At 42.8% G+C, this 23,702-nt stretch overlaps 4 protein-coding genes across 7 annotated transcripts; 3 read left to right on the top strand and 1 right to left on the bottom strand.

Annotated features, from left to right (window-relative positions):
* Positions 1–9,247: 9,247 nt before the first annotated feature.
* On the bottom strand, positions 9,248–11,067 carry LOC115780235 (transcription factor MafB-like). Its single transcript, XM_030729324.1, has one exon. The coding sequence runs from the start codon at positions 10,792–10,794 to the stop codon at positions 9,829–9,831; it is 966 nt and encodes a 321-aa protein (XP_030585184.1). The 5' UTR covers positions 10,795–11,067; the 3' UTR covers positions 9,248–9,828.
* A 3,171-nt stretch (positions 11,068–14,238) lies between these two features.
* LOC115780862 (DEP domain-containing mTOR-interacting protein) lies at positions 14,239–16,425 on the top strand. The gene is given in 8 exon segments (XM_075074372.1): positions 14,239–14,347; positions 14,450–14,628; positions 14,720–14,843; positions 15,021–15,199; positions 15,358–15,567; positions 15,694–15,811; positions 16,116–16,227; positions 16,300–16,425. Coding segments are annotated over 8 exon segments (1,131 nt in total). The 5' UTR covers positions 14,239–14,264.
* A 264-nt stretch (positions 16,426–16,689) lies between these two features.
* On the top strand, positions 16,690–21,068 carry LOC115780883 (activity-dependent neuroprotector homeobox protein-like). 2 transcript variants are annotated; one of them, XM_030730303.1, is made up of 4 exons: positions 16,690–17,085; positions 17,516–17,629; positions 18,193–18,285; positions 18,398–21,068. In XM_030730303.1, exons 2-4 carry the CDS (start codon positions 17,522–17,524, stop codon positions 20,714–20,716), a joined length of 2,520 nt encoding a protein of 839 aa, XP_030586163.1. In that variant the 5' UTR covers positions 16,690–17,085; positions 17,516–17,521; the 3' UTR covers positions 20,717–21,068. The 2 variants fall into 2 exon arrangements, with proteins under 2 accessions (XP_030586163.1, XP_030586164.1); XM_030730304.1 differs by lacking the exon at positions 16,690–17,085 and having other exon boundaries at positions 17,104–17,629.
* Positions 21,069–21,622: 554 nt separating this feature from the next.
* LOC115780418 (bcl-2-like protein 1) lies at positions 21,623–23,394 on the top strand. 3 transcript variants are annotated; one of them, XM_030729602.1, is made up of 3 exons: positions 21,623–21,711; positions 22,259–22,833; positions 22,934–23,394. In XM_030729602.1, exons 2-3 carry the CDS (start codon positions 22,282–22,284, stop codon positions 23,060–23,062), a joined length of 681 nt encoding a protein of 226 aa, XP_030585462.1. In that variant the 5' UTR covers positions 21,623–21,711; positions 22,259–22,281; the 3' UTR covers positions 23,063–23,394. The 3 variants fall into 3 exon arrangements, with proteins under 3 accessions (XP_030585462.1, XP_030585460.1, XP_030585461.1); XM_030729600.1 differs by having other exon boundaries at positions 21,648–21,803; XM_030729601.1 differs by lacking the exon at positions 21,623–21,711 and adding an exon at positions 21,819–21,998.
* Positions 23,395–23,702: the final 308 nt, after the last annotated feature.

Raw genomic sequence — 23,702 nt, 5'->3', positions numbered from 1 at the left:
GAGTTCATCATAGCCACCAGAAAGGTAATTCAATTAGGAGAACCTGCTTATCCCTGCCATCTCCTGCGCGTTCTTGAGAAGATTTGGAATAACTCACTGACTCTAAAATATAGCCTCTTCACAGAGAAAAAGATCGGTGCCACTTGCATGTCACAAATCTCCCAACTTTGCGTTCTGTGGCTCACACTGGCTGCGGCAACATCCCTTAATCTTTAAACAAAGAGGAACGACTAACTGGCCCAGCAGATGCAGCGATAAGGCCCGTGTCATCGAGTGAGGTGAAGATAGGAGGAAGGTGCGGGATGGCAACTCTACACTGTTGCCGCTCCTGTGGGAAGACTTGTCATGCCACCTTTCCAGAGGTGATGAAAACAGATGGAAATAGAGACATGCACGTACACACACACACACACACACACTGTTTACAGTTAAGTACACAGCCCCTATCTGTGGGACTGAGGACTGAGCTTGCCTCCATTTCTCATGCTCCGGCCTCAGCCCACTGCTGACACAGATGTACTGTAAAGAGATATCACCGCAGATAGGTATGCATGTCAAAGTGGCCCCGGGGGTGAACTAGTTTGAAAACACAAAGAGTGAAAGGGAAACAGCAAACAATCTATCTGCCACACTTTTTTTTTTCATTAATCTCATTTACGTGACAGATTTGGGAAGCACTCATTGATTCGAACACTTGAGGTGTTTTCGGCACGTGAAACACTGACACTGGATTAAAGGATTAGTCCTCTAAAGATCTGTTTAACCACACATACTTTTAAAAAAACAAGTTCTTATAGAGACACCGCAGCTTCTGACAGATTTATCAGGTAATCGGGGTTTGACAAAGCTTCAGAGAAGCTTTTTCAATGTCTTCTCTGCTGGTTCTGTGGGAAAGCCCGATGCTCGTGTTTTCCGCTGCTTGTACCGTTCAACCACAGCCTGTCTTCATCAAAACAAAGTCAACACATTCAGCCTGCAGATCCACTGAGACAACAACGCTACTGGACTCCTCAACAGGACATTACAAATAAATCTTTAATGACAGAGTTCACTTTGTCACACAGGTCAATAAAATCTATACTGAGCAGGCTGTGATACTTTATTCTTTCTGCACCTACTCTGAAGCTCTGAAAGCATGTTTATTTCCCCATAAATTCTGCCACATTTGTGAGGAAAATGCATTTGTGGCAGCATCAAACACAAATGTCCTTAGTTTAGAAATGATAACATTTAGTTCCCCTTTAATTCTGGATCTGATAATTCAGTGAACGATTACACAATCAGCATCTTAAAATAATTGTGATCATGAGAATGCTGGCAGTTTTATTTGAGGCAACTTGACAAAAAGAAGCAGTTTCGGATTTGTGTGGAAAAAAGGATGAGCGGGGTCCACACGTGAGTCAAGGCTGTTCCTCTCCATGGGATTTAAATATAGCCCCACTCACCATTACTGCTGTCACTCGCAGACTTATGGTGACCTTTTGACCTTGCCTGTTAAAAAAAAAAAAAAAAAAAAAGAGACTTGATGCTGACACACTCACTCCAAATGCAGAGCAGGAAAGAGCTGCAGAAACCCATTTTAAGAGCTTTGTTGTTCTGGGCTTTGAAGTTATCAGTCTGAGTGTCTGTCATGGTATCGTTTTCACTTTTGTGACGTTTTATCTGTTCTCAGTAAGACGGTGCAAACCTAAATGAGGCACGCAGGTGGGGGATTCACAGAAAAGTCGAGCAGGTCTCATCCTGATACACAGGCTGAGTTTTTTGGGCTTACATGTCAGAGGGCACAAGCTCCCGTTGTTATACGGTTCGGAGGTGCTGCAGAATACTGTGCAGCCACGTGTGGGCGGTGTGTTCCTTTACACTATTCATATTCTATTCTCTGCTGCTTTTTAAAAAAATATTTGCAACTTCTTGCTTCAGTGGCTTTCCTACCACTCTTTGTTAACTTGTAACATCAGTAAAAATCAGTTGCCTTTCATAATAATAATAATAATAAGAGATGCTGCTTGAGAAAGTTTTGAATGGAACTGGGACCGCTTCACAAAAACTTTTAAACCTACTGTAATCAATAGTTTTCTTAAGGGATGTCAAAGTCTACTGATGTATTCTACTGATGTATGAGGTATAGGGTTTGGACAATGAAACTGAAACACCTGTCATTTTAGTGTGGGAGGTTTCATGGCTAAATTGGACCAGCCTGGTGGCCAATCTTCATTGATTGCACATTGCACCAGTAAGAGCAGAGTGTGAAGGTCCAATTAGCAGGGTAAGAGCACAGTTTTGCTCAAAATATTGCAATGCACACAACATTATGGGTGACATACCAGAGTTCAAAAGAGGACAAATTGTTGGTGCACGTCTTGCTGGCGCATCTGTGACCAAGACAGCAAGTCTTTGTGATGTATCAAGAGCCACGGTATCCAGGGTAATGTCAGCATACCACCAAGAAGGACGAACCACATCCAACAGGATTAACTGTGGATGCAAGAGGAAGCTGTCTGAAAGGGATGTTCGGGTGCTAACCCAGATTGTATCCAAAAAACATAAAACCACGGCTGCCCAAATCATGGCAGAATTAAACGTGCACCTCAACTCTCCTGTTTCCACCAAAAATGTCCGTCGGGAGCTCCACAGGGTCAATATACACGGCCGGGCTGCTATAGCCAAACCTTTGGTCACTCGTGCCAATGCCAAACGTCGGTTTCAATGGTGCAAGGAGCGCAAATCTTGGGCTGTGGACAATGTGAAACATGTATTGTTCTCTGATGAGTCCACCTTTACTGTTTTCCCCACATCCGGGAGAGTTACGGTGTGGCGAAGCCCCAAAGAAGCGTACCACCCAGACTGTTGCATGCCCAGAGTGAAGCATGGGGGTGGATCAGTGATGGTTTGGGCTGCCATATCATGGCATTCCCTTGGCCCAATACTAGATGGGCTAGATGGGCGCGTCACTGCCAAGGACTACCATGTGCATCCAATGGTTCAAACATTGTATCCTGAAGGCGGTGCCGTGTATCAGGATGACAATGCACCAATACACACAGCAAGACTGGTGAAAGATTGGTTTGATGAACATGAAAGTGAAGTTGAACATCTCCCATGGCCTGCACAGTCACCAGATCTAAATATTATTGAGCCACTTTGAGGTGTTTTGGAGGAGTGAGTCAGAAAACATTTTCCTCCACCAGCATCACGTCGTGACCTGGCCACTATCCTGCAAGAAGAATGGCTTAAAATCCCTCTGACCACTGTGCAGGACTTGTATATGTCATTCCCAAGACAAATTGACGCTGTATTGGCCGCAAAGGGAGGCCCTACACCATACTAATAAAAATTATTGTGGTCTAAAACCAGGTGTTTCAGTTTCATTGTCCAACCCCTGTAGCTGTACACTACTTGTGCAGACAATCAGCTAGCTGTTGAACACAGTGGAGAATTTTGCAGATAAAGATTTAATCTCGCTTTAGACGGAGTAAAAAGAGGAGTGAATATTAAGACCAAAGGCCCCAAATGAATTGCTCTATATCAGCGGGATTTGTTATATCGTCATCTGCTAACTAACAATTTCGATATATTGATATGAAGTCGGTAATATGTCCCTGCTGTTTTCACTGTTTTGTAATGAAAGAAATCTGTTAATAGTGGTTTAATGCTGCAAGTTATATTCATTGCATGCGTTGTGTGCGTTCATTACTGTTCATCGTGCGAGTTTTACTTCTGCTTGCCGGGATCACGTGAAAGAATCAGATTTGTTGGTTTAATGCGACTGCTGCCAGCCTCATATGTTTTATTGAGAGCAAACTATATCTTAAATTCAGTGGCATTTCTTATCACACGCCCAGTAAACTTTGTTGTTTCTTTGTAACCTTTCATTTAATTTTTTTTTGAGAAGTTGGGGCTTTTCTCCCTTCTATTAAAGAAGCCAGAACAAAGTACTTCCTGTATCTTGGCCACATACAGAGCAAACAAGTACATGGGTTCACTGTAGGATAAAGGCCTGCATCCCCTTAAATAGATCCCTTATAAGCTCTGGGTTGCCCAATAACAAGCTTTTCTCCTTGACACTCTGACCACAGCACACAGTGAGTTGTTCCTCAGTTATTTTAGCTGAGGCTTCACATCGAACATGATGACAAAGACGGCCAAAGAATCAAAGCATGCGATGGGTGTGTGAACGCTCCTCTGCCAAGTCCTCCAGCTGCATATATGGCAGACAGTGGTGGTAAAATCAGCCAGAAGAAAAAACAATATGGCCCGAAGTTCAGCAGAGGCCTTCTGTGAAACATGAAGGAAGAGTTTTGACACAAGCTAGATGTTAACATGACACATTAGTGGGAGAGTGACACACCCAATTCCAAGGAGGCCTCTTAGACTTCGCCAAATGTGTGACACCACTGCCGTACTCTCATGTCAGCAACACCCACAGAAACCTATAAAGAAGGGTGTTGAACTGGGCATGTGCAGTGACAGCTGTAATCGCGGTCAGTTCTAACGCTAAATCTCATCAATACAGTTATTTTTCTAGAAGATATATTTTGATGTTTTGCGTTTTTGAGGTCGCCGTTTCTTTAAGCTCAAAGTGAAAGAGTGACACGATCTCAAAATCATGAAACGCTCGCTCGCCACTCACCAAAGGCCAAAAAAAAAAAAAAAAGTGCCTTCTTGTCTTTCATTTCCTCACAGCAACCAGAACTGTTTATTTTCTCATCTGCAGGGCTCTTCCCAAAAACCAGAGTAACCCCTTTACTTTTCCCGGATGCAAGTATGTTATAGACCAGAGACCCCATGACGTCCCCGGAGACTGGACCCACTTTCCAGGTTGTACTAAACATACTGCCGTTTGAGCAACAGTTGACCCTTAATCAGCAAAGCTTTGTCAACAGCAACTGAGAACTACAATTATCTTCCCTAGATAGATAGGTTATGTACTGGGGTCCAGGGGCAGTGGAAAGGGAAGAGGCTGTCAGGGGGGGAAGAGCCTGACTTAACCTCTGTGGGTCGTGCTTCTACTGTGCACTAATGGAGGCCTGTCATCATTATGGACAGAAACAGGAGGGCGCCTGCCAGCTGTATGACCCCCATAAAACAGAACAGGAAATCCTTGCAGGGAATGAAAGGGAAAGACTTCTCTTCTCTTCTCTTCTCTTCTCTTCTCTTCTCTTCTCTTCTCTTCTCTTCTCTTCTCTTCTCTTCTCTTCTCTTCTCTTCTCTTCTCTTCTCTTCTCTTCTCTTCTCTTCTCTTCTCTTCTCTTCTCTTCTCTTCTCTTCTCTTCTCTTCTCTTCTAACCATGGGTATACATGAAAGGAAGGAAAGTTAAGATGCTGAATTATAGAAATGTATGTAAAATGATTAATAACGTTCACATCAGCTGCACAGTTCGTTTACCCCCTGGTGTGCATTCCAGTGAACCCTCTCTGTTTTTCACCTCTGTTAACAGGCTCAGGTTGTTTTATAATGGTTCTGTCACGCTGGGAGGAACCTGTATAATTATTACATACAGTCACCCTTTGCTTTGTAACCAAAGTCCACGGTCTGTAATGTGAAAGGACTTTGTCTCACTTCTCTCAGTGGTGTCCACTGGAACGTGACAAGCACTTTATCAGAGGGCCTTCCTATCAGATCCCCAGGAGTTCATGCAAAAACACGTTGAACACAACGTCCCCAGGAAGCCTGGTTCCTTATTACAGTCAATAAGATAGCCAGTCAAGCTTTATTGTGGTGCTGGGGCTACATATTAATCCACTCAGCTGAATCCTGTAGGGACCATCATGTGATAACTTTAGTCATTACCAGTAGTACAATCATAATTACAGTGGAATCATTCAGGATGTGGCAACAAGGAAAAATGCTGTCATAATCTATGCAGAAGCCAAGGAAACTAAAAAAAAGATACACTTCTGACAAAAAAATAATAATTTGTCACACAATCACATGATTTTATAAAATGTCTGCATCTGTGTGTGAAAGAGCACAAAAGCACACGTACACATGAACGTCCTGGATTTGCATACACGTCTGTATGTGTGCTATGTCCATGGAGATGCCTGTGTGCGTGTGTGATCGCTGCATGATTCATAGTGTCACAACTGTGCGCAGTAACAACTGGACATCCTGAGCGGAAACCACAGCCATCGAAGTTGCGTTTTCCTGCAACACACAGGCTAACACTCTCACAAAGAGTCACTTGACTGGACCATCATATAGGAAGTGAAAGAGGAAGCCCCTCGTCCATCCTGTCCTCCATCCCAATCTCTGCTCTGCACTTCACGTGAAGCCGCTCTTATAGACGATCACTCGGTATGAGACTTTACTGTTGCAAAACAACTGAGAAAGAACTGGCTGGGGCTGGAAATGGTTTGTTATTGGTTGGGGTGGGTGGGTGGTGGTGGTTTGGGGGGGGGGGGGGGGGGGGGGTGTCCAAATATCTGGCCAGCTGACATTTAGCCACAGAGGATTAGTTATAATCATTATTGTGAAAGTAGAATTGACTGATTGATCAGCAGCATTTGAATATTTGCTCAGCTGATCAAATAATTCTTACTTGATTGAGCAGAACATCCATTTCATATCTAATCTCTGACTGGCTCTGTTACAGTAAGTCAGGAGCTACCCAACAAGATACTCAGTGTTGAAACGGCCATGCTGGACCAAATTAACACTGTCAAGAGGAGATGGGTACAATATCAGAGATGGAAGTGATAAGTGATGTTTGACTGTGGGGTCTTTTGGCCCAGTCTTTCCTCGTGGCTCGAGGCCTCTGGCTGTGTTCATTGGTGTTAGTGTATGCAGCCTGCCAGCCTGCATTCCTCTGCCTCTCCCATGCACACAATGGTGAGTAGCTGCAGCATTCCTCTGTCTGTGTCCGCTGTCTGAGACACAGCCAAGCCTTGGCAAACCCTAGCACTCAGCCAAGAGGTTGGCACCACGTTCAACTGATTCTGATGAAGCCGCCTGAGCGTTTTTGCTGCACACCAGTCCTCCTGAGCCACTGTGTGTGTGAAGTTATAGTTAAATTAAGACTGGGTGTCTTATATTGTTAGACTCTATGAAATATACATGAAAAGTAAGCCTCCTGCAATAGATATATTTTTTAAAATGTCGGCATGATTATTCTTCCTCTTTAGCAGGCATTGTCGTTCATCTTGCAGCCATTCCTTGTCACTATTTTTAAAAAATGCAAGCATGTCTGTTCTAAATCGTTTTCACTGCTCTTTATCATTCTCCTGCTATTTGCTTTCTTTCTTGTTCTGATGCCACAGCCGTGCAGACACCTTTCCCTCCTGCTGACTCAGTAGCCAGCCTCAGGCGCTGTGGGCTCAGGGTGTTGGTGGCAGGGAGGGGTGAGTGGTGGGGAGGGGGGGATGAAGCGCGAGGCTCCCACATCAGGCCCCACCAGCCTATCACATGCGAGGGAAAATAGCTGGCTAATCGTTTCTACAATGGCACCCTGCACACTGTCACACAGTACCACAAACCGCTTTCCTCGCCAACACTTCTACTGTATTATTCCACTGTTGCTTGGAAATCCACATGGGATGTACGCAAGTGCGCAAACACACAACCAGATGCGAAGGGTTCTCTTTTAAAAGCCACACTTTCTGAAAGACATCCGCGTATGCCGTGTGAAGGATATACAAGTATACGTTGTTACGACAGCCTTACACAAAAAATTCTCCAGTACTGCATATACAAATACGCACGTACACGCACGCACACACACACACACACACACACACACACACACACACACACACACACACACACACTAATTTTGGACATTTTTAGTTTAATATCAAACACTCAGCATTTTAATATTTAACTTGATTATGTCCCTCAAATGATACTGATTTGGCACAAAGGTTAATCAACAACTAATTTAATTAATTGGTTTTTCTCTATAAAAAATTAATAGTGAATTCTACTTTTTAGACAGCACTTATCTGGATGGGTTTTAATGTTCTCAAATACCTTCTGGAGACCTCATTTTAAAAATGAAATTGTTTACAAATATAGTCTTATTTTCTAAATGACAACCACTAATTAACCCTTTCCAACAGTATTAAAAGTCAGAAGACCAATACTCAGTGCCGTAGCCATCTGGATATCCCTGACCTTCTGTGATTAGGCCTGCTTTCTGAAAGAAAGTGCTTTTGCACCTGTGGTGCGACTTCAGAGCTGCTTTGCTTCAACAAAGGGTTGAGGTCAAAACTGTCAGGGGTCACACATGAAAAGACAACCTGGTTTCCAGATTAAAGCGAGGTGCCATGAACTGAGCCACCTGCCTGGCTAAACTCTCACTAAAAGGGAGGACAGTGACAAAGTCTGCACGGGCAGTGAAATCCTCTCGAAGATTTTCTGTGCAGAGGCAATCAGAGGTTATAAACTCAATTTACAATGTGACCACTTATCACATAATATCACGCTGGCCTTGGAACTATACGGTCATCCACATATTATAGTCTTGAACTGAGAATGGTCTGTGCTGAGGAAATTCTCCTAATGATTTAAATTAAAAAAAAAAGTTGAAAAAAAATTGGTTGAAACTGGCCAAAAGCGTGCAGTGCAGTGTGCCGTGGTTGCTGTTTCTCTTTTCCTCTGTTAATGAATGCAGAGGTGATCTGTTTGTCCGAGGAAGAGAGCAGAGGGGAAGCTTGATTTCCACTCCATTTTATCTGTACCCCACAGCCCCGGCTAGTTAGCTCCCTGTGCTTTCACATGCTGGGGTCCCACAGGAAGCAGTACTCCATGACGGGCAAAGGTCAGGCAACGAGAGAAAGCCACTCCTCATTTCATCCGCAGAAACTAACTAATGCACGGTGACTGTGATTTGTTTTTGCTAAATAAGAAAATAGCAATACTGTGGTAGGGAATGTGAACTTGTGGATTTAGTTTTTTAAATTTTGATTAGAAATTTAGAGCATAAACATTCTTTATGTTTATGTACTTGTAGTCTTTTAGCCTCAAATCAATTTATTTTCATATACTATGCACTAGCTGAAATACTGGGATATCCTTAATTTATGTAGTGTGTACAAATAGTGGGCTTTGTCTTTTTATAGTATTTAACCCCCCCACCCCCACCCCCATACTGTGTATATGTTTATTAATATGTTGAAATGGCTCCAAAAACTATAATAAGCCAGGATGACAAAAAGGCAAATAAAAATGTGCAAGTAGAAGTAAATGTTTCAGTGCAGGTAAAACAATTACTTGTCAGAAGATGAAACATGATTTTAAAAAGTCACAATAGGTTTATTGATGCATAGTAAATGAAAAAAAAAAACATTGTAGATGAAAAATGAAAATCTGCATAATTATTTGCATAATTGTGTATTATATTAAAAAGAAAAGCAAATAAGGAACACATCTGTCCAGCAGAATCAGCTTCATAAAAACAATATATGCGTAATTTCTAATACTAGATGCTTTCTACTTAAAGAAAGGACGAACATGAAATATAATTCCAGCTACAAAAAACTAAGCAAAGCAAAAATCACCAAAATGAGGATCAAACAGTGAGTGAAGCAGAAACAATATAGGTGTATACTGTTCAAAGCAAATATCCTCTGATTTCAAGTATGTCCTCTGAGACAAAATACAGATATGCCTGTATAAAATAAAGACATTCATACATGTCCCGCATGCATGCTTATTTGCAAATTTCTATTCATTACTTGTTGCGTATCTATTACGATTACTTGAGTCGCGTCCTTATGCCCGAGATTTGCTCAAACTTGATGAATCCGTGGAGTTGCCTGATAAAGAGCACGGCGACCAGCATGCCTCCCTACATGGAAAAGAATCAGTTCTGCAGGAAATCTACAAACTCACATTAAATACTCGGGCGAGGATGGGTTATCACTGGTAGACCCCGTTTCGTGGTAACAGTTTGCACCGGACAGTTTCTCACATTTAAGTTTATACGCGTCCCTCTCCCGGATCAGCCTGTTGAGTTCATGTTTCAGCTGCTCGACCTGCGACAGCAGGTTCGTCTTCTCGTGCTCCAGAATGTGCTTCTGCTGGACGCGCTTGAAGCGGCAGGACTGTGCGTAACCTCTGTTTTTCAGGGTCCGGCGCTTCTGCTTCAGACGCATCACTTCGTCCTTGCTTAGGCCTCTGAGAAGCCGATTGAGCTCCCTGACGGACATGGACACCAGCTGATCGTCTGAGAAGTGCATCTCGGCGTTGGATCGCCTGTCGTGGCGGTTGTGTTGCTGCTGGAGGTGGTGGTGCGCACCGAGGACCTGCTGGGCCTCCGGCGACTGAGGGGATGCGCACCCCATGTCATCTTTGAGATAGGGGTCTTGGCAGTGACTGTTGGGAATACCTTGCATGTCTGAGTGACCCGGAAGACCTGGGTAGTGCTGGACAGGCTCGTTCAGGTGGCCGTACCCATCGTAATCCGTCGGGAAAGGTGGCGGATGGTGGCTGTGGGGCGCAGATGGATGTCCCTGCTGCGCTGTGGCTCCGATGAGGGCCTCCATTGCGTCTTCGGGTGTCAGGCCAAAAGCCTGAGGGTACATTTGCTGAGGATAGCCCCCGTTGTTGGGTATCCAGAACTGGCTGCTTTCGACGTTGTTTCTGTGGTCATTTGGGTTGAGATTTGGCGATGAGGGCACAGAGTTGCAAGGTGTGCTGCCAGGGGTGGAGGAGACGGAGTCTGGTCTTTGAAAGGAGCGATCCAGCCCCTGCATCGTCTCCTTCTTCACGCCGAACTTCATCAAGTCAAAGTCGCTGACGAAATCCATGGGGGGTTTCTGCAGTGTCAAGTGTGAATGCGCCTCAGCCGACATGATAAATGGCAAGCTGGTCTCTTTAAAGAGCTCCAAATGTCCACTGATATTTCATGCAGCCAGTGAAATCGCACTCACTTGTAAAAAGAAGAAGAAGAAAAAGAAGAAGTATTTCCAAACTTTCGACCACAAAGGAAAAAAAAAAAAAAAAAAACTTGCGAAAAAAATCTCTGCAAAACAGGCGACCACCGCTTCAAACTTTACACAGTCGCGATTTCGCACCGCGCAGCTTGTTTGGCTTGAGGAACTTAAAAGTCCGATGATGCCAACAGACTGGACGCAACTCTGCCTTTTCAGGAGAAGCGCACTTTCTTCATAAAGCTGCCCTGGCGTGATGTCACGCTTTTCAGACTACACCTCCACCCTGCTCTCCAATGAAAATGGGAAGATTTGCATAAAATCTTCTAGGAGCGAGTCCACTCGATCTGTTCGTGATTGTCACTTGACCAAAACCTATAAAGGTCTACTCAGGGGCACAAACTCTATTCCGCATTTTTTTTTTTTTTATTAAAGATAATTGTTTTATTTGCCCTCTCTTTCGCATGTAGGCCAATTTATTCCACAAGATAAATATATCACAGTGAATAGAACCCATAAGACAAAAAATACTCCAAACCCGGACTTGTCTGGGCATTATTATTATTTTCAAGCGTTTCAAATAAACACATGGCGTTACATTTGCCTATTAAAATAAATATTAATACTAAACTATAACTATACATTTTTTTCTTTCAGTCACAATTAGTTGCACATTGGTTTACAGTAATGTCTGAATTTATGGTTATTTATACATCATTATTCATTAAAAAGGAAAAAAAAAAACCCTAAACAACAGGATGCTGTTAGAAAATTAATTTGACCCTACTGTGGTTGCTGTGTTACTTGTTTGGTACCCAGGTGAATACTGATATCTTGTGGCCAATAGTCTACACTGCAGGAATTTTCATATAAGGATATGGTATGTGTTGCTTTGCCAAACACTACGTAGCTTGCATATTTGAAAGGACAACCAAGGATATTTCTGTCGTGTCCAGTAAAGTGAGGTTCATTTAAATGTAAATGTACAAAAAGACCAGATACATTTTAGAAAGGACCCACGAAACAGAGCAAAGAAGTACAGGTACTTCTACTTGCAACTGATGGTTTCTTTTGTTTGTTTGTTTTTTTATTATTTTTTTTTATCCCAAAATATTTATAGGAAATCCTTAGATATCTTTAGGGAATGTATATGCACCAAGCCCCTCACAGAGAAGTTCCTGAGGGATCCCACCAGAAGTCGACAGCTCAGCAACAGCTCTGACAGAACAGACACCCGGCTGTCCAGAGGTGATGCCCCAGTGCACAGGATATCGAAGGGTTAAGCGATGTTCCTGCCCTGAAGTGACCCTCTCAGGCAGTGCTTTCTCCAATGATAGTGAAAGCTTCACTGACAAGATAAAAAGACTCAAGCCAAAACCAATAGAAATTGCTGTCTGAGAATGGCCAGGCATTGTTTCAGCGAGTTTGACTTGCTGGGAAGAGAGGAAAAGAGGAGACAGTGTGACTGAGCAAGGATTTCTCAGGGACACAAAGCAGGATTTATGCCAGAAGACCAGGGTGATGCTTTGTGGTATAACTTGTGCTAATGATAGGATGCTTAAAGCCTAAGTGCACGTCACTGGTTGGCACTACGATTCTTTTGTCATAACAAGCATGTATCAAAACAGTCGAGTGTCCTCAACGAAAGCTGAATTTCTGGACACTGCAACAGCAAGTTTATACATCAACACAAAATCACAGCTCTTAGAAACTTTAGGCTCTACTTTATCCTGATCTGATATTAACCTAAATCTTCAATAATAGTTGCTTAATTTGAAATAAGGGCATACATGCAAGGTGTGCTTTTCTGGTTTTCCATTTGGGAGACGACTGTGTGATGACCTTTAAAACATGATGATAAAACAGCATGTTGCCTAGGAAACTGTATATATATTTAAAAAAAAAAAAATCCCAGCTTGCCCCTACAGGCGGTCTATTTTGCCCTCCAAGCTCGGGTCCTCTACCAGAGGCCTGGGAGCTTGAGGGTCCTGCGCAGTATCTTAGCTGTTCCCAGTATTGCGCTCTTCTGGACAGAGATCTCGGATGTTGTTCCAGGAAACTGCTGGAGCCACTGTCCCAGTTTGGGGGTCACTGCCCCGAGTGTTCCGATTACCACTGGGACCACTGTTACCTTCATCTTCCACATCCTTTCCAGCTCCTCTCTGAGCCCTTGGTATTTGTCGAGCTTCTCGTGTTCCTTCTTCTTGATGTTGCCGTCACTTGGTATTGCAACGTCTATCACTACGACTTTCTTCCTTTGTTTGTCCACCACTACGATGTCCGGTTGGTTAGCCACCACAAGTTTGTCTGTCTGTATCTGGAAGTCCCACAGGATCTGAGCTCTGTTGTTCTCAACCACCCTTGGGGGCATGTCCCATTTTGACCTCGGGACTTCCAGGTCATATTCGGCACAGACGTTCCTGTATACTATGCCAGCCACTTGGTTATGGCGTTCCATGTATGCCCTGCCTGCTAGCATCTTGCACCCTGCTGTTATGTGCTAGATTGTCTCAGGAGCATCTCTGCACAGCCTGTACCTGGGGTCCTGCCTGGTGTGGTACACCCCAGCCTCTGTTGATCTTGTACTTGGAGCTTGCTCTTGTGCTGCCATGATTAGTGCCTCTGTGCTGTCTGTGAGTCCAGCCTTGTCCAGCCATTGGTAGGATTTCTCTATGTCAGCCACTTATTCTATCTGCCGGTGGTACATGCCGTGCAGAGGCCTGTCCTTCCATGATGGTTCCTGTTCTTCGTCCTCTTCTTTCTCAGGTTTCTGCTGCCTGAGGTACTCACTAAGCACATGATCCTTTGTGGCCATCTTTGTGATATATATATATATATATATATATATATATATATATATATATATATATATATATAAAAGTACATATATAAAAGTACATATATAAAAGTACATATATATATATATATATATATATATATATATATATATATATATATATATATATATGTACTTTTATGTTACCAATTTTTATGTTACCAATTTTTCATGAATGACACACTAAAATAAACAAACAATTTCAAGCCACTGTTAGAAAACACAACACTCATCGACACATCAAGCATCACCCAGGCAAATAGCCACTTGTTTCTCTGAAAAAAATCATTTTAATTCAAGTACTTCATAATAGTGGTAGTAGGCATTACCCAAACACCCAACTGAAAAATGAATATCTGTTACATTATGAATGAAACTAAACAGACAAACCTGAATTTCAGCACTTCATTCTACCCAGTATGCACCATGTCACTGTTGTTTCTGTATACACAACACTGCTCCCACATGGCAGTGGGGTTCTGTAATGTTTCGGTAAACACAAAAGGCCATTTCTAAAAGTGAGCTTCACTTACTCTCGAGTCCAGAAACAAGAAACATGGAGCAAACAAGTAGCATTAGGATGAGGTCCATGGCCAGACAATATAACGCTGAGGTCATGATTGCAGGAGAACAACTCAGGTAAGAGGAAACAGATTCAGGGTGATATGCAGCAGATTTGATTCTGCAGGTCATGCATATGATTAATGCCAGTTTTAAGGCTGATTTGAACGCCACTTTAAGGTTGAGACTTCACGATGGAAAACTGATTAAGGACCGACGCTACTACTTTCATACGTACCCAAACTGCTTTGTGGCGCACGAGCTCATAGAATGGCTTGTCAGCCACAAGGAAGCTGCAGATCGAGAAACAGCTGTCAGAATCATGCAGCACCTTGTGGACCATGACATTCTACACCACGGTAAGAAGGAAGCAACTAGAAAGAACTTTGGGCAGAGATGTTTTTTCCAAGACCTTGTGTAGCTTTCACGACTTATTTCACCTTTTCTTAGTCTGTGACAAGAGGACAGAATTCAAGGATGCCAAACTGCTGTACCGTTTCCGCAAGGATGATGGCACATTTCCCTTTAACACAGAGGTGAAAATCTTCATTCGAGGACAACAACTATATGAGCAGTAAGAGCTGGTCTGTTTGTGCTTCAGGTTTCTGGACTGAGAAGGATCTTAAAATGCACTGTCAATCATATTAATGCAGGTCTTTAAATAAAATTCTCCACAAAGCTCTCATCCAGGTTTTTCCTCTATTGCAAGCTATTTAAAATGTGATCTTTGATTTTGTATCTGTTTCTTCAGTCTTATAGCAGACAAGAACTCCATTCTGCAGGTGAGAGAGGAGCAGGGCTTTACATATCAGCGCTCCTTTCCTGGCTGCCAGTTGATTGACTGGCTCATTCAGAACGGAGAGGCAGACAGCCGGCGACAGGGGCTGGAGTTGTGTCGTGCATTGCAGGAGCATGGCATCATTCAGCACGGTGAAGGGGGGGGGCCTTCATTTGGCCTTTTTCATTTGGCTGCCAGCAGTGGGTTTGCCATCTGGGACTCTTGCAATCAAAAGCAAAAATACATATTGTAGATCCCATTTATTCTAAAACTACTGCTTTTATGCTCTCTCTCCAACTCCGACTACCAGTGGCAAAAAAGCATGATTTCTTTGACAGTGGGCTACTCTACCAGTTCTGCATCAATTTCCGGCGCCGGCGGCGCCTTTCTGAGCTGTTAACTGAAAACGAGCAGGTTAATGATGAGACTGTGATGGCATCAACACAAGAGGACAACAGTTCTGAGAGTCCCTTTCTTCTACGCAGAAACTCATCCAAGGAATTCAACCGTGCATTCAGTGGTAAAATAAATAAATAAGAAAATAGTTTAGAAGAAATTAAAACCCTCTGCAATTTTCACAACATGCACTTTTTTTTATGAATGCTAATCACTGCATGATAACTTTGCCACTAATCTAATCTAACAGTGGGCTCAAATAAAGACCTGAAACAGGTTACCGGTGGACATCGAGGTAGCTTGAATTCCCTTCAGCTTCACCCTGCTGGATTTCCACCTCTTCAGCTGTCTTCAAACTCAGCAGGATGGTGCAATCCTAAATCAGGCAAGAGTTTTATTAATATTCAGCTGTGAAATGTTTCATAATATCATTAATGTTTAGCATTTACTATAATGAGGCTCTCTTGTAAAAGTATATAAACTTAACCTTTTAATGGTTTCACAGTTCTTAAAAGAAAAGTCACTTGTGACGAGTTATTGGCACCTGGCACACCCTTTATCAAGAAAGTATTGACGGTGAGTCCTGAAAATGATATAAACTATTATTTAGAGCATTGCTAGGATTTAATATACCTGGATGACTAAGTTTAAGGTGTATTTTATCGGATTGAGATTGCAGGTGATAGGAGACGCTCTGGGCTGGGGCTTTGTGGTCAGAGGCATGGCCCCTTGTTATATACAGGCTGTTGACCCTGGAAGCCCTGCAGCAGCTGCTGGAGTTAAGGTTAAATAACTGAAACAAACTGAAAATTTTATAGGAAACATGTATAAAACCCATGACCTTATTTGTTTTTAGGTGCGGCAGTTCGTGTGCCAGGTGAACGGACAGTGTGTTCTTTACCTGGACTACAGGACGGTCACCAGACTGGTAATGACTGGTCCTCGCACTGTTGTACTGGAAGTTATGGAACCAATGGAGTGAAAACAGCTACCTTATCAAATCTAGCTCTTGTTTTTTGACACAAATACTGCATTTGAAAGAAACAAAATGTTTATTATGTGCTCATTTTTTCAGAAATAAAAAAATATCTTGCAACATGGAAGGTCTGCTAAACGGCTTAGTTTGCTTTCATGAATTTGAATTACAGAACTCTAAATGTTAGTCATGAATAACTGGGAATAAATCATAATTATAAGGACCATAGTGAATCCAAACTTCGGGTAATTCAGTCCAGCCCAACGCTTGATTACGACTTCCGTCTTTTTGTAGTCGCCATTTTGGTTTGTGAGTTGATCGGCGCGTTAGCCAGCAAGCTGCTCTGCCCACCGGTGCAAGAAAATCAGATCGCTGGAGGAGTCTAGGTGGCCCTGGAGTTTCCCGTTTATAAGTGTGCTATTTTCATGAGTTGTGCATCATCCTAGCACTCTGCTCTGCCATTCGTCCCCCAGCTTGCAGCTCCGCAAAACAGATGAGACAGCTAACTAGATAGCTCGGCTAGCTAGCTGTGGAGCTACCGAGCACCGGCGTTGAGGGGAAGCATCACCGCCAGTCTGCATGTCCCGGCCGTTCCCTCAGTTTCTTTGTTAGCCATTAATGTCGTGAGACAAGCTGTGTAAAGTTAGTCCTCGGGCTTATTGCAAGGTGAGTAAAAAAAAACGTTAAATAACGTCAGTGAAAATGAAAAAGAAGGAAAAAAAGCAGTGATGTGATGCTAGCTAGTGTTGGCGCTCAGTTGGGGTAGCTAATTCTTGCTAACGCTGTAACACTAGCCCGCAAAGCTAACATGTACTGCAAAAATGTAGTGCTTGAAAGTGCTGTACACGGGGGACAGTAAAGGTCGCAGACCTGCTCTGTGGTCAAACCGTCACTCACTCATAAAGGAGGTTACGATGAGGCGTAAGGGGTGCGGGACCCCTGAAGCTCTGAGCCCAGACAATGTCACCATAATAAACATGTTGACAGTGATCTGCTGGAAAGGGCGTGTTCTCTATTAGTAAGGCCGGCTAGTGTGATATCGGTTATAAATGTACCTGAGGTTATAATGAAGAATGTGAAATGATCTGTCTGTCAGGAGATCATGTATCAGCTCCCAGTGAACAACCTTACAAGAATCAGAAGAGCCAGGAAACAAGTGAAAAAAGCACTTGGTGACATTGGGTTGGAGTTCTGCAAGGAAGCGGCAGAGGTGAGTGTATTTTGAGTTACATGTGATGCATAACAGGAAGTCTAAATAAAAGACAGGCGGTTTTGATGGACCTAACAGATGATCCTAATGCATGTGTCAAAACATGGTTGTAAGCAATGTATAGGCATTTTGAGGCGACCTAACTCAGTGCTGTCTCAGCACAATTTTCAGTTGATCATTGATGGATATGTACTGAGAATAACAAGTTTGTATATTACTAAATTATATTTACTTACAGTAACAGTCAAAAGTTTGGACACACTGTCCAAACCTTTGACTGGTACTGTAAGTACTCTGGCTTGAAAAAAACAGGAGACACCATACCATCTACACTGACGAGATGTGTGTTTTTTCTTTGATCATTAGAATAATTTTTTTTTAAAAATCACAAAGTGGGAGCAGAAAAGTATTAGAGGAGACATGCATAAAAATTTTGAAACAGCTTATATTTGAAAAAGAGCTACAGCACAGACTTGGATGTACAAACACCATGCAGGCATGTTAACAGTGTTAAAAGCTTGGTTTTCAGTTGGAGGTCTTAAATCTTTTCAATTTTTCTGCAGGAGTTCAAAGAGTTTTGTCCTAATGAGCAATTTGTGAAGGGCACTCTTTGCCTTGATATCTGCGCATGGGATCCATCATCCTCTAAAACACAGGTAAGATTTATTCCTACATTCAAGACTTATTCAAATTTCCATGCACTAATGTCCGTATTTTTCTTAATGCTATTTTTTTCTTTTCTTTTTTTTTCCTTCTATCTCTTTTTAGGAATACAGATCAAAGCCATTTTGCTGCACAGAGTGTCCATTTTCTTCCAAATTCTACTCAGGCTACAAGAATCACTTCCGCAACGTGCACAGGAAAACCTTGGAAAGTAAAATCCTGCTCAACTGTCCATACTGCACGTTTATTGCAAGCAAGAGAACTCTGGAGACACATGTTAAAATATTCCACATACCCAATTCATCACGGCACAATTATGGAGGCTCACAGGGAGCTGGGCTGGGAAAAGCCTACCTTGATCGATACAAACAGGGAAACGTTGTGGAGAAAGCGATGTATTTCTGCAAAAAATGCACGTTCCGGGACACACTATACAATGTGGTGAGAAGGCACATCTACAGGGAACATTTTCAGCATATTGTCTCACCATATCTTGGTATGATTCCTGAATCATTTGTGAAAAATGGTGCTAGTTCCGCTAGTGGCAACAACATCCTCTGTAAAAGATGCCAGTTTACCACTTGCAGCTACGAGGCGCTGGTGCAGCATGTTATTGAGTACCATGAGCGCATTGGTGCTCAAGTAACAACCATGATTGGACATGCTAATATTGTTGTCTCCAAGTCTCAGCCCTTAGCAGTTACATCACAGAAGGCTCCTTTGGTTGTCAGCAGACCCCACACACTTAGACCTGAACCAATTACACAGCCAGTAATTGGCTATTTAAAGCCAGTGCGCCCTGTTATTAAAAATCAGTCCCCCACTGGAGCCAGTCAGGTGCGTGCCACTGCTCCTGGCACCAGTACAGTGGTTGAAAATAATGCTAGTTGTGTAAACACAGCCCAAACACAGAAGTGGAAGATATGTACAGTTTGCAATGAACTTTTTCCTGAAAATCTGTACAGTGCTCATTTTGAGAATGCACACAAGGCGAAAAAAGTGTGGGCGCTGGCCAAGTATATCATGAAAATCCACAACTTCACCAGCAAGTGTTTGCTTTGTAACCGCTACCTACCCAGTGATACACTGCTTAATCACATGCTCATCCACGGCTTAACCTGTCCACAGTGTCACTCTGCTTTCCACAATGTCGAGAAAATTATGGAACATTCAGCTCAGGCACACCCTGAGGAGTTTGTCGGACCCCCTGGTGCATCACCTCTAACCTTTGACCTTACCATTAAACAAGATAAGTCCAGTAATGTCCAGCTTGCTGTTCTTACGTTTAATATGAAGGAACCCATCAATGGTCAAGATCAGTCTGCACCTGCTCAGAATAGTCTTCCACATCTTGTCAAACTAGGCGGTCCTAGAATGAGTGAAAAAAGTGAACCACTTGCTGGAAGTATCCCTTCACTAATGCAGACAAGTGAGGTTGGGAAGACCGTATGTCCGCTGTGTTTCACCATCCTCAAAGGTCCTATCTCTGATGCTTTGGCCATGCATCTGAGGGAAAGACATCAAGTCCTTCAAACAATGCATCCAGTTGAAAAAAAGATGACCTACAAGTGCATTCATTGCTTAGGGGTGTACACCAGCAATATGGTGGCTTCCACAATCACGCTGCATCTCGTGCAGTGCAGGGCTGTCGGTAGGAACCAAGCAAACCAAAGCTTCAAGCCTGGCTTGACGCTCAACTCCTCTGGGGCTGGCTATCTCAAGAGGCAGCCTTCAACACAGGCCATGCCTGGCTCCAAAAGGCTAAAACTGGGCAAGGATGCAAAGATTTCTTCCACCATATTTGGAAAGAAGGCTGAATCTGATGGACTTGCTCTAGATCCCAGAAGCTATGAGCACAAGACTTATGAGGCCAGGAAAAGTTTCCTGACTGCCTACTTCAATCGCCGACCATACCTTGCTCCTGAAGAAGAGGAAAAGCTGTCTGCAAGCCTGTGGCTGTGGAAGTCTGACATTGCTAGTCACTTTACAGCCATGCAAAGCACATGTGTGAGATGCTGCAACACCAAGAAGGTGTCAGTGCTGCTCGGCTTTGACATGCAAGCGCTAAAGAAAGTTAAGCATAACTTGATTTTTGAAGACAAAGTTGTTGGCACCTCAGCTAAGAACGCTGGAGGAATCAGTTGTCATGCTCCAAAGACAGACCAAAACAAGCAGTGTGGGACACTAAACTGTACTTTAAAACTTAGTACATGCATAGAGACCATTTCCATAGATTCAGACAGTGAAACAAACACAGATGATAAACCCACTGAGAATGGAAATGTCGACACAAATGAACATTCGAATGTACGATCTAAGGAACTACTAAACGCAACTGAGGAGACAAGAGTTGCAGCTGATGCTTCTAGGGAGGAGAGCTCTTTACAAGATGGGAAAGCAAGCCTAGCAGTGTGCCTTGGTTGAGTATTAAAGGCGTGTATTAAAACAAGAATTACTGATCTACACATGCAGTTACAAGTTGCCAAGTGGCATGGGTCAGTAAATCGTCAGTTCCAGATAGTGATTTTTTTCAACAATGTTGGAAAAAGGTTACATTATAGTTAATAAATAGCATATGTAAGTAGTAGTGTATATATTTTAGCCATTGCTCCTTGTTAGTTTTTTCATACGGTCTGTCACTCACTGGTTAGCAGTCACATCATAAGAAATATGTGTCAACTTAACAACTTGCATATTTTTTTTCCCCCAACTGTGACAAAAATCTGCTTCATGTTGTTGTTTCACATTTAGAAAATGTAGGATGTCTTAATTCCTTATGGACATGTTTTAATAAAAATGTTTGGTTAATAAAGGTTGTTGGAACTCATTCTTTTCTGTGCTATTAAACTTGTTCCAGGTTTGATGAAATAAGCTCCTTTAAAATATTTCTGCAGAACATAATGGTGCTTTAAAAGTTTTCTTTGATAAGCTGAATAACAGCTTATACAGTGAGAGAAGTGTCAGAGATTTTCCAAATACTTTTTTTATAAAGGCAAATTTAGGGCAACTAGAAGTCAAACATGATACCGTGTTAACTTTTTTTCTCTTTTTTTTTTTGAAACAAAGTGAAGTAAAGAGTTTTTGTTTACACGTTGCACAACACTACTTTTTACAACGGGGGGCGCTGTTAATTAAAATTAAACATTTAAACTCAGTAGGTAACCATATGTCAGAAGATGAAAGCATGGGAGCATGTTTTGAGTCACTCCGCATGATTTAGTGGGCGTCAAACTCACAACAGATGGAGCTGCGTGTTTTTCTAATGAAATTACAGCGACTTCTTAATATCCGGGGTGTCTTGTCAGCTGATTGGTCCATTTTGCAGAAATAGGCGGGACTTCTGGCTGATAGAATAGTACAATTGGCCAACCGCCAGCGTGTTTCACTACGCAGGCCATAAAGTGTGACGCTTCAGCAAGGTGCGTTTATTTGGAGTATTGGCAGCAGTATGTTTTTCTTTTTTTAAACTTCATAGCTGCTTTATGAAAGGGAGAACAGCATATTAGCAGATGTAAGTATAACATTCGGTGGTGAGACCCGCATATCAGCACCTTGAACAGAGTTTGTAGTTGTTTTTGGTTCGTTTCTTTGGACTGTGTGGCAGCTGGTTAGCACGTGAAGCTAAAACTGAGAGTATCCAAGCGTGCCACTTCCTAGCTGGAGCTGTCAGTGATGGTTAGCTGGCATGTAGACGCTCGGGTATCAGGTGAGTTAAAAAGTGATGTTAGTGGACCTCTCAGTGCTAAGCTGGATAAGCTGCTAGTTAGCTTCTGTGCGTTAGCTCACATTTAACGTTATTTTCCAAACGGCTGCCACAGTTTAACATTTGTTTACTTATTCATAAGTTTAACACAACTGACGACAAATAACGCCTTTAATCTGTAGGGATGGATGCTGAAACAGCTGCGTGGGTTGCTAAATGCTTAAAGTAATGAAGGTAACTGCAGCATCCCTCTGTGCTTCCAGGTGGGGACTCAAAGTGAAGTCTGATGTGCCAGATGATACAAAGGTATGACTTGCAGGAGAGATCGTGGTATCTGATTAGGCTGGCCCTGCGGAGGAGGTCCAGAGTGGAGATGCAGTACAGTAACAGAGAGCTGGTGGAGTTCTTTATAAGCTATAAACTGTCTCAGAAGAACCACCCAACTCCTCTACTGAGGCCGAGCGATGCTGGGCAAAGGACTGAGGAAGACCAGGCCAACTCTTGGCCTGCACACCATGGTGTAGAGGCTGTAAAATCGGCTCTTATAGACTCAGGAGAGCAGTTTGGTTTTTTGTTCACACAGTCTTTTCAGGACGTTGCGTCACACCTCAGCATCACACCTGACACGGCCCAGCAGTGTTTCAAGAATGTGATGGACGAGTTGTTCAGGGATGGGATCAACTGGGGACGTGTAATAGGTCTGTTTGTCTTTGGCTCTGCAATGTGTGCGGATTGCGTCGAAAACAATATGAGTGAGATGGTACCCCACATTGCAGATTGGATGACTGTGTATCTAGATGAGCACATTAACCTGTGGATCCAACGACATGGAGGATGGGTAAGTCAGCGGGGGATTGACTTAACGTGATGTGTGCTACTTTTGTGCTAAAAGGAAAAATAAAGTAGTCTTAAACATTGTTTAATGTCTCTTCTCCCAGGACCGCTTTACTGAGATTTTTGGAAAAGGGATGTCGGCAAGGAGATCCAGGGAGTCTCTGAAGAGATGGCTGTTTGTTGGAGCGGCATTAGTAACAGGGCTGCTGGTTGGCATGCTCATGGCTGATTAACAATGAAGGTGCTACATCTCTGCGGTCATTGAACACCCTATGAAACGCTAAGCTGGGGGTGGGGGGTGGTTAATGTTTACAAAGAAGCCCAGATCACATGTGCAGCCACAGAATGTGGATGGGCAAAGGCATTTTGTAGGAGAATTCATAATGTGTAACTTGGTGAGCTGTTACAGACCTGCTTCTCACCTTGCTTTGACCAATGTCTCATATTCCAATTTTTTTTTTTTTTTTTTCTTTAATTTTAAAACCCACAACAATTTCAGTAGATGTGGCCCTCTCAGAGGGGGAGTGCTTCAAAGGAACCTAATAAACAGAGCTGGTGAAAGTGATTCAGCTGGTGTGGGATTTTTTTTTTTTTTTTTTTTTTTTTTTTTTTTTTTTAAACCCCCTCTGCATTATTCAGCTTCTTTTGACTGCGCTTGAGTTTTAGGTGTGTTTCAAAAGTGCTTGTCATTTTGTTTTGTTGAAAAGACAGTGCAGTGGTTCACGCTGTTGCCTGACAGCAAGAGGGTCCTGGATTCAAATCCATAAGCCAACTGCAGACCCACGTTGAGTTTGCATGTTCTCCCTGTGCCTGTGGTTTCTCTCGGGCACTATGGCTTCCTGCCACAGTCCAAAGACATAATGGTTAAGTGTG

This window comes from Archocentrus centrarchus, chromosome 5 (genome assembly GCF_007364275.1).
Source record: "Archocentrus centrarchus isolate MPI-CPG fArcCen1 chromosome 5, fArcCen1, whole genome shotgun sequence".
NCBI lineage: Eukaryota > Metazoa > Chordata > Actinopteri > Cichliformes > Cichlidae > Archocentrus > Archocentrus centrarchus.
The sequence above is the reverse complement of the archived record's forward strand: the minus strand, read 5'-3'. Positions and strand labels throughout refer to the sequence as shown.